The sequence below is a fragment of the Thermobia domestica genome, chromosome 2 (genome assembly GCF_964235325.1).
Source record: "Thermobia domestica chromosome 2, izTheDome1.hap1.1, whole genome shotgun sequence".
NCBI lineage: Eukaryota > Metazoa > Arthropoda > Insecta > Zygentoma > Lepismatidae > Thermobia > Thermobia domestica.
Window position 1 is genome coordinate 257,773,435 of NC_137455.1, and position 11,200 is coordinate 257,784,634.

Here is an 11,200-nt window from a genome sequence, read left to right on the forward strand (position 1 = left end):
AAGGTGTAATAATATACGATATAGTAGTATATAACATATGATATAGTAGTATAATAAATTTTCGCATGGTTTTTGTCGTAAGTTCAATGGTGCCAATGGAAATCAATAATAATAATAATAATAAGTGTAAACAAAGAGATCATAAATTTTTGTCTATCACACTGTTTTCCACTTAGGAATATTTTTTTCTGAGACATCGAAATTCTCATAACTTCATTTAATAAAGCTGAATGTAAGTTTTACGAGAGGAACAGTCCAGCGAGACAAGTATTCACATCATCGTAACTACAATACAGGATTCGTACTAAATCATATAACTTTTTTTAAAAAAAATAATAAATCAACAATCACAAAATTTGTTTAAAAATCAATGATAATTTAATTACTCTTAACTTCATATTTAAATATCGTTGGTATGCAAAATATGTTTTGCAGATTCCATAGTTTAAGTGAACGATGTATTTGTTGTTTTCTTTGTTATAATCAGTGCAGTTGGTTAATCTTCATTATGTAATGAATGTAAACTTAACTGTTAAAACGTGATTGTTTGTAAGGAAAATACTATTTTTCTTCAAACCTCACACCACTTATAACTCACCAGTTTTATTCAACGCGCTACGCTATTAATCCCCTGAACATCATTTAACATGCTGTTTGTTCCTCAATCGTAGTGTAGTCTAACGGAATCCCATGGTCCTATATATTATTTGCAATTAGACAGTTTTCCACTTAATACAGGTTACAGATGATTGAGTGACAGTTTTTAGCAAAAATTTGTAATCTTCCCCAGGATTATTCGCATCGTTTGAAGGTGAATATTGTCTGAAGATAAAGAATTCCTCTTGTGTTGATTGGGATATCTTCGCCGGAGTATATCGACAACCCACTAGCTTCGAATAGTACACACTCTCATTGTCCGTTTGACGTTGGTATCAGCTAATAATGAACATTTTTCCAGCGCATGTCTTATCAAATACATGACAGTACCTTCATTGGATGCGTTAAAGTATGGTGTTGTTCTTTGTCGTGAACTTTTGCCCCCGGTTTTTCAGTTTTTAATTTCTTACAAATAACCGTGGTGGATAACATGATATCAGCTTCAAAAAAATTGTGGACGCGAATGTGCTTTTGCTATGCCTATGATTGCGAACATGTATCAGTTTCATTTTCGTTCTTGATTAGTTTTTCGTGAAAATCAAAGACATACGAACTCAGTCGAACTCATCCGATCTGAATCAAACTTGGCATGGTAGTAGATCGTTCAGCTCCTATACAAGTTTGTGAAATATTTGTGATGTGCAGGCTTTCGGTAACGAGTTATCGGCCATCAAATTTGATGTTTGTCCATGTAATTTCCCTTTCCGTGTAATTAGTGATTCCCCTTCCTAACCTTAAATTCATATATCCATTGACGCCTGTGCCTCATGTGTTGACTGACGGTGGATGTAGTCTCACTTCTTGGGATTGCCACTTCTGAATGTAAGTCCTGAGTTTCCATCCGGAAATGTTACAACAGTTTTCTCCTTTAGCTAGAGTAATCCTTTCTGTTCTTCTATGTACTATATATATATATATATATATATATATATATATATATATATATATATATATATATATATATAATATTATTATGTTCATATTCCGTAGTTGACAGATACTTAATCTGCGTGTGTTTTTGTTTACAGGTTCAGTAACTCCTACAAATCACGCGTCACCGGGAGATCCTCGACATAGTAGTGACTATGAAAGTGGGCCTCTCCAAAAAAGATCAAGGTTAACTGAAGGTTGGGCGTCGTAGTGGGAAACAAGACAGTACTCTATGTAATTACGGTGTACGACGTAAAAGCGGAGTAGAAGCCATAAAGAAGACAGGCACTTCCACACCCACTGTATAGTAAATATAGACTGATAATTTTTTTTATTAGCCATGATGATCCGAAAAAAAAGAAAGAACCAGAAACACGGTTACATACGTTCGTGTTATGTATGTATGTATGTATGTGTGCATGAATGTATGTATGTGTGTATGTGTGTATAAAGTGTTACAAAAAACGTGGTACACGTTTAGTATCACTCTTTTCAAGGGTTACATATAGTGCCTCCAATTAGATTGTCCTCTTGTTCTTGGGTGAAAATGACAATCCACAACTGAACTCTTGTAAAGTAAAACACAAGATCAAAAAATCAATAACTTCGGTAGTGGAAAGTGTGCTGTGAAGTGTAGTGAGAGATTTTCATTATTACATTTCTTGGCAATAGACAATCAAATCTCAAAATGAGAACAGTGAAATCTCAAGCAAGGAAAAAAATAAAGAAATAATAATGCTTTACATCAGGCAGCAGAGCTGTTACTCACAAACATTGTTTTATCGTGTCGAAGGTGATATTTGAAGATCATGGGAAGTGCTCGTGACGAAAAAAATAATAATAATAATAATAAAGTACAGCAGAAGTTTTTTTTTAAAAAAAAGCCAATGTGACAATTTATTTGCATTGTAGTAGGGATATTTTTTGAGTGTACATTTCAGAAGAATCAAATACGAAAGTTTGTCTTTTTTGTTGGTTTCGTCGCAAGTCATTTTTAATAAAGTTCAGTAGAAAAATGGAAGGGAACTCCAATAATAAAGATGATTTTTTTAAAAATGTAAAATGAAAATATTGTTTTTCCCGTTTATACTGAGTGGAATCATTTCAGACCAAAGGTATATTGGTATCCCAGTTTTTTGGCTGGGAAAGTTTTAAGTACATTGACAAAAAGTCCTACATACCATTTGTATTATGCATAATATTTTAACTTTGGAATTGTGTACTTAACCTTCTTCTGTTGTGTAGCTTCTGTTGCAGTTGTAAATTAAGTACATATAATCATGGTTTAATGTGAGAAAAAAACCCGTTTTTTTTTTGGTCCCATGCCACTGAAAAAAAATGAGGAAAAAAAAGTTTCAACCTTTCCCGCATCCCGTTATCCAAAGTCATATAAATAAAATTTAACATTGTCACTTGTTCATTTCCGATCTCCGCGGGGAAAGAACCAATGTGTGTGTGTGAGTGGGCGTGTGTTTGAGTGCACCTGACTTAGCTATTGTGATCATCCAGTCAGTTTTTTTTTTTTCCTTCTTTGTACATAGAAAGTCATAGTTTAGAAAATTGAACGCTAAAATAATGAAAATTCTATTAAATTACTTTTTAAGAGAGAGATTTGACACAATTTTTGTACTTCTTTGTTGTGTGCAGTGCTGCCTGATCACTTTTTAGAGTTGGAAAAAATTATATATTTTGATAACAAGAGAAGTACATTCCCCTTATTCACTCTGTTCCCTTCAGTAGCTTGTTGTAGCTGCATCATGCCCATTCTTGTTCCTATTGCTTGTTGTAGCTAAAATTTCTTGCCTTCATAAGTTTCCTTCTTATCAAGAAAGAATGAAAAATAAAGTGATGAAGAACGAGGCATGGATAAAATGGAGCGGTTTGTGTATATGGGGGGAGTGGTATACTGAATGTTGACTTTTTCAAATTGTATTTGACAAATGATATATATATATATTATATGAAAGATGAAAACTTGCAGTTTAAAGAGAGAAATACGTCTGTTAAAGATGAAGGATTGTTATTCATATGTAAATACCTGTACTTACTCAGAAGTTTTATGTTCTGTGGGCATTATTATAATCTGGAGTCGGTATTACAAATGTTACATAATGTTCACTGATTTTATGGTTTGTATAACAAAGTACATGTTATCTAACAGGCTGGCGATGTTATGTTAAAGAAGTACGTTCGTAATTATCATTGTGTATATTTTTCTGTAAGAAAGAAAATAATGGACTACAGTTATTTACAGTATTGTTGTATTGTTTGATGGACTCAGTTTTCCTCTATTTTGGTGCTTTTTCTAATATATAAATATACATATATATATATATTCAAGAACCGAATTTCAGGTAGAGCTGGATAGGAACGGTACTGTACACTCACTTTCAATGAATTTATACCTTGTTCCACCAAAATCTGTACTGTACGAAAAAAAGTGTGTCAAAAAATCATATCTTCATTGAAGATATGGTAAATATTTTCCCCTTGGTGTACCATTCAGATTGTACCAATTTCTTCCAGTAATGGAAGGCTATATATAAAATTCATGAACTAATTTTTATGTAAGATAAACAGTAACATGAATACTTAATTTTGTAATTTGTATATATATATATAAAGGTACTACATTTCTGATGATGAATTACACAGCAGAATATCTTCCATTTCAATTGCCTTAATACGAGTGCCTCATACTTTACTCCAAATTTATATTTTACATTTAAAAAGTAAGAAAATGTGTCTTACAAGTTTAAATTTTGCATTATGACGCTACTCATTTTTGGAAAGAAAAGATGCAGAGGATTTTAAAACCAAGCGAAATAAAAGACACTGTCAAAAGCAGCAAATCACACATATTGTTAATAATAAGCTAAATTTTTTGAAAGGTCTGAAATTGTCTGATAGATATATTTTCCTACAGCGATCTTTATAGATCATCAGTTCATATATTTAATGAAAAATACTTTTTTTTTTTTTTTTTTAACACAAACGCTCAAATCTATAACCAGTAATTCTTTATGACATAGAATAAAAATATCAAATACGAAGATAATTTGATTTTAATATACTGTTACATTAATATCTCTAGATTGATTATTAAAAAAAAATGGCATTATATAGTTCAATATTCTCGTCTGTGGTATAATAAGAGATACATATATATATATGTAACACTGATAAAAATATTTGTAGAAGTCAAAACAATATCTTGTATGTAGACTAATGTACAGATCAGAAAGAAAAAGGCATTTTACTTCATTCTCTAAAATTAAGCTAATATTATTTCACTTTCATATGACAGTAGTTAATTTACTTGTTAATAAACCATTTCGTAATGAGTTACTCACTCCTGTACTTTTAAATCCAATTTCTTTCTTCCTTTTTTCTTTTTTTAATGTTATTCAAGACCTTGATTATGAAGATTACTAATGTTAATATACTTTCACTAATTATGTTAATTTTATGCATGATTGTGAACTACTATTTTAACACGTGCAGTTACGTGTGTTTTGGGGCGACGTACTCAGTTTTCGCAGTTATTTTAAATTTAAATTTTGTAATTTTAATTTTCAAATGTTCCTTTCAACGTTGTTATAACGGATCCTTTCTTGTTCTGAAAGGATTGTTAGTTAATAACATTTTGTTTGAAAAATTCTAAAACACTATACTCAAGTGTTTCTTCTTAGAACATTATTTTGCATAATATCATATTTTGTAGTTACACTTGAAACCAGAATGCATTTTACATTTTTAGCCCTCTCCAGAATTAATTTTAATAGTGCAAATTGGTGAAATGTTATGCACTTGAATTTTCTCATACAAGCTCAATATCTATATACTATATCTCATATATACAATTTTTTGCACCTATCATTAACTATACTTGAGTACGTATTCTTTATTACACTTACACCTGTATAATGTATCTACTGAGGTTAAATAACATTGAAATCAAATCAAACTATAATTCAATATCAGTAGTTTAATAGAAAAGAACGACTGCTCATGTGACTTAAAAGCGAAATACTAATTTTTAACATTACTTACTTTTAAATTTTTTAGTACAATATTTCGTTATGTATTTGATTTATTATGTATTATGTATTTAACAGAACTAAATTTGCGAACAAAATACTGTAAAGTTCGGTTCCTAAGTACTTGGGGCTGTATTTAAAGTAAATGCTTCAGAATTTATTGCATGAAAAAAGACTTCAAGCAAGATAATAGGGGAAATGAATGATTCGAAAATATAGAATTATATGTCATTTAGTTGGTTCTATTACACAAATAAAAACTATGGGCATATCCTAAGAAGAGTCAATTAGTCGTCTTCGTATAAATCGAATCACCAGCCCTACTTGAAATAGGTTTAATAGTTTATCATATGGAGTAACTGAGTCAAATAGTGTAAAGAAATTATTATGAAAAAAAATGTATACACTTTACAAACATCACAGTTATAGATAAATGTTCGTCAATGAATGAAAATTATATATTTTTCTGAAGTGCCAAAGTGCAAGTTTTCCATCCATCAAATAATTTTTAAAAAAGTGTATATGTGTAAGAGCTCCATTCAGGGATGTCTGAACTGTGATAACACCATTTAATCATGGAGTTCGTTGGAACCAAAAAAAAAAAAAAAAGGTAAAATGGGTTCTACATAGATTCATATGAAATGGCTTACAAACCCGAAACTGGATGGGAAGGAAGAATGCTTGGTATTTAAAAACATGTTCAGTATATTTAAAAATGGAGAAAACAGTAACTGTTATTACTAAATGTTTTCAATCTTTAAAGAATGTAGTAATTTGGCACATAGCATTAAAACGTTAACAATTTGTTGTAGACACAATGAAATTGGCGAGCGAAATATTCAATAAAGCTACACACCAACACAAAAATTAAGTGCTTTTTTTAGTTGACATTTTACAGAAGGAAGTACAAATTTTTAGGGAAACTCGACGTAACTAAATAAAGTAGATAGCTCAAGCTTCAATTGAAAATTGGTAACTAACTAGCAATTGTTTAAACCAAACTGTTGATCTGCTGTTCTCAGTAATGACGCACTTAGTGAATTCCTCTTTTTAACACACAGAAAAGAGTAATAAATAACAGCACAATTTTAGAATCCTTAACTCTTGCCTTAAATGTCATTGATGGATGGTATAGATATATATATATCACTCTAAAATGAATGATTCATTAATAAATTGGTTACTTTATAACAGTTGACGCTATTTTTTCAGTCTTGTACCTTGCATATATATATATATATATAGTAATTATTAAAATGAACAGAAACTATCGTGTTATAATATATAGCTTTACTGTTTTTCTTCCTGCAGAGTTAAATAAGTGAGACTTGTTACGTGGATGCTTGTGAATGATATACTATTAGATTGTATGTTTTGTACAAAACAGTGTTTGTTGTGCATGTATGTGAGAAAGTATGTTAACAAATGTGTGTTTAACTAGTGGCCATTACCAGATAACATTCATCCTGGACTGTTGGGGGTAAAAGTAGCTGCTTGATTTTTTTCGTTCAATATTTTAATGTGTTCGACAACTATTTATTCTTTTTTCCTTCCTTGGGTTGGTGTTTCGCCTTTGCAAGGCCCCAATTTGTTTAGAGTAGTTGGAAACTGAACCAATTTTCTGTTGTTTCATGTGAGGCATTGTGTAGGAAAATTTTAAATATAAATATATAAATAAAAAGAAATATTGTTTGAGAGAAGAAAAAAAAAGAGTCCAGTGTGCTGGCTGGCCTGTTAATAAAGGTAAAAAATGAGACCAAATCTGTCGTCTTATTATTTGCTTTCCATAAAATAATCCAAAATCCTTCGGTAGCAGTAATTCGTGTGGATTGCGTAGTCAGACTGTCCAAACTATTTTACTTTATATCAGGTTATCTAAAAAGTATTGATCCTTTGGTGGTTAAAATCGAGAATACTTTTATTGTTATATTAAAATAACACGATGAAACTACATATACAACATTTATTCAACGACCTTGGCAATTTTTCCAGCAACATCGTAATCCTGTCGATTTAGAACTTTTTTTTTAAAGAAAGAAAAACAAAGCTTTCACATGCCTTTTTTGGAACTTAACATCATTCAATGAATTCTGCAGAGACCGAAACAAGTGATAGTCTGACTGTGGCATGACCTAGTTCTAAAATGGATGCATCAAAACCTTCCAGCCAGTTCTCGCTATTTTTGAGTCGTTCAAAATGCTTGCGGTCTGACTTTGTTAGCTTATTATACGACACCCTTTCTGTTGACCAATTCAGGTCATTTATTTTGACTAGGTGCGCTCACGCTACTTGTTCACAGTACAGGTCTGAGTCTATCGTTCTGCCCGGCAGCAACAGCTCGTGATGCACACTGCATTTTAGTCCCACGAAACGCACAACACAACCTTCGTTGGCAACAGTGTGGGCTTTGCCATAAACTATGGAGTTGCTCCTGTTTTTGAACACGATCTTTTTCGCGCATTGTTATCGTAGATGCACATTTCATCACTCGTGATCAATCGGCTCAGAATTTGCTGGAGTTCCTTACGTTTCAGTAGAGATTCGCAAATGCAAATTCGATAGATTAAATGATTTTGCGTCAGATCATGTGGCACCCAAACTTGGTGTTTCTTTTTGTAGCTACCTTTCTCCAAATGCTTTAATATTGTTTAATGATAAAGGTCATTGGCAATATCATGACTGCTTACATGCCGCTTTTGCTCGACTTTTGCCAGAAAGTTATGAACTTTTTCTGTGACTGGTTGCTTACTGCGAGGAGCAATTTAAACCTCGAAATTTCCAGAATAAAGCGACTAAATCATCTTTCAGCCATTGCTTGTGAAAACGTACCTTGCCCATAAACCAGAAATTTCTTCACGGGCCTTCACAGTATTTGTACCGTTATGGAAATAAAATTGTAAAAGTATCGTAGTTTTGTGGCAAGTTTCCTGATTTTCACGACGCAATACATTCCGTCTGGTTATAAGAATTGCATTTTTTTATTATTTTATTTATTTATTTATTTATTTTATTTTATTTTTTAAATCTACAAGCTCCAACCGTTAATTCAAATAGCGTTAGGCCTGATTTGCTTCGACTCATACCCTGAGATTTGGGATACTAACACTACCACATGCGCAAATGTATCAATACTTTTCAGATGACGTGATAGTACGTATTTCAAACTGCTTGACTTATCGTATTTTTTTCTTGAATATAATAATTTGAATTCAATTTTCGATCCTGAAACGTTAGAAGTATTCGTTGCGTTTCATTCGGTTGCTGCGAAATTGATGTAGGTTCCTTATGACTTTGTATACGAGTACAAAGGCCGTTAACATTTTTCATAATTCAATTGTAATTTTGTGTGAAAGCGGCACCAAATTTTGATATGCAGATCAGTGTTAAGGAAAGAATATCCTTAGCTCCTAAAAGCTATTTTTGGAAATTCGTCCTCTATGTATTTGCATCATAATATGTAATAAATTCATTAAGAGTCGTAATAAACATTATGATAATGGTAGGAATGATCTATTAGGAAACAATTGCATTATCATGTATAGAATAAAGTTTCCATATCAGAAGATGTATCTAACTTGTTACTGTATTACCAATGTAATTTCGAACTATTATTGATTTTCTTTAGGTCGGTAAAGCGTACTAAACTGATTCAAAATCATCAATCTTCACTCATCTTTGCACCTAGTTCTAGTTTTTCGCTTTCAATACACACTTCAATATCGTAGGAATACTATTTTTTTCTGTTTTCGGAGAGGGTTGTTTTCAATCATAATTTTGTAGTAATCGTTTCAATCATTAAACAGATAGTCTTGCTAATTATCCATAACGTTCTAAATATTTTTTAGTTTAATTTAAAGAAGTTGTCTCTTGGAAAGTAGTATATCTGTTCACGAAGCTATTAGTGAATCACATGAGACGAATTACTAACATACTCAACCAAGATAGTCATTTAGATCAAGGTTTGGATGAAAAATGGACCTCACTAATAGAGAACTTTATTCATCTTTAAAAGAGAGTTTTATATATTCAAAAGAAAAATGTTTTAGTGATCTGCCTATACAAACGTCACTTCAGAAGATGATCGAGAGTGAAGTAAGACTGCAAAAGTTTCAGCATATGCAGACAGAAACTATAGAGAACTTGTAAATACGGTTTTCAGTGAAAAATCCTTCTTGTTTCCTAACTGCTTTTTCTTTTTATCGTATTTGCCGACATTCATTTCAATGGAAAGGAACACAGTTTCCGAAGTATAGAAGTGTATCTTTCTATTTGAGAGTTGGATAACAATTAAGCAAAAGACAATTTTATAAATTAGTCTTCTCGTGGGCACAAAAAGCAACATACTAAAATGGCACTCTTAATATCAGATATAGCAGCTGCACAACAAAAGGACTGTTTTCTTCTACTTTTTACATAAAGTGTTTACCAAAGTCGATATTGTAAAACTATATTTAGTAGCAGATATGCACTTTCACACAACACAATTTGAAGGCAATTGTGTACAAGCGCTTACTGAATGTCAGATTTTTCATTCATAGCTAAAGATTTGTGTGAAGTTGGAATGAAAGTGGCACGCACAATCATCCAGAAATCTGTTCTTGGGGCATTGTCTTCTGCTGCTAAACTATCACAATTCATCCCATCAAAAAGCAACATGTTGAGTGCATCAAATGTGGACTTGGAATTTGCAACTTCACAGTCTCCGTAGTGCATGCAAAGAGGAACGTTACTGAAAGGGAAAAAACTCCAGATTAGAGTTGAATGCGAGACATTCCTGTGCAAATTGCTGCTGCACGTCATACAGAAGATTCCTGAAATATAGACTTGTGAGAGACCTTACATGCCTAGATCCAGATAGTGTCATCCATAAATTTCGTAGTGTCCTTCAGTCACAATTGGAGAAGAAATGGGTTACACTCAAAGAATGTGATCAGCTGTTTATGGAAAATTTACTTAGCAGTTTAAAGATGCACTTGTTGGGTATAAGTTGGACCCTGAGAGGCTGAATTGTTTTTACACAAAACTTGGGTGGTTCGGAAGAATTTAAAGATTTGTTAATCATAAAGAAGCTTCTAGTTTTGTCTCATGAACAGGCTGCTGTCGAACAAGGCGTAGCATAAATAAAGATCTGCTTGTTGAAAATATGAAGGAGAAATCATTGGTCGGTTTGAGATTGGTGTATGATAACTTTCCCATAAAGACCTTACTTCAATCAACATCACGAAAGAAATGTTGCATCATGCCTTCCATACAAATCAGCGCTATATGGCAGAGTTGGAGAAAATAAGAACTGTTGAAAGAGAAAGTCAAGTGCAGAGCAAGAGAAAAGAGATAAGTGAAAATGTACAGCAACTGCAGAGAAAGAAAAGGAAATTGATGGAATCAAGTGAAGCTTTGGAGACTGAAGCAAACCAGCTTGTACATAAAGCAGAGCAGAAGTCTTGGTTTACTTTATTGACAGTCAAATGCTATCCGTAGAGCAGTTTCGCTAAAGAAGAAAGAGATGTCTATAGATGAGGATATCACACGATTCCATACTCAGCCGAAAAACTTATAATTCCTTTTTTTACCCC

General features: G+C 32.3%; 1 protein-coding gene across 8 annotated transcripts in view; it reads left to right on the plus strand.

The window, feature by feature from the left end:
* The window catches only part of Mef2 (myocyte enhancer factor 2), a 213,747-nt gene extending 206,358 nt beyond the window's left edge, over positions 1–7,389 (plus strand). For all 8 annotated transcript variants that reach the window (XM_081748614.1, XM_081748620.1, XM_081748621.1 and 5 more), the window contains one exon: positions 1,686–7,389. In XM_081748614.1, coding sequence (XP_081604740.1) covers positions 1,686–1,798 — 113 coding nt within the window. In that variant the 3' untranslated portion in view covers positions 1,799–7,389. The remainder of the gene's footprint in view (positions 1–1,685) is intronic.
* Positions 7,390–11,200: the final 3,811 nt, after the last annotated feature.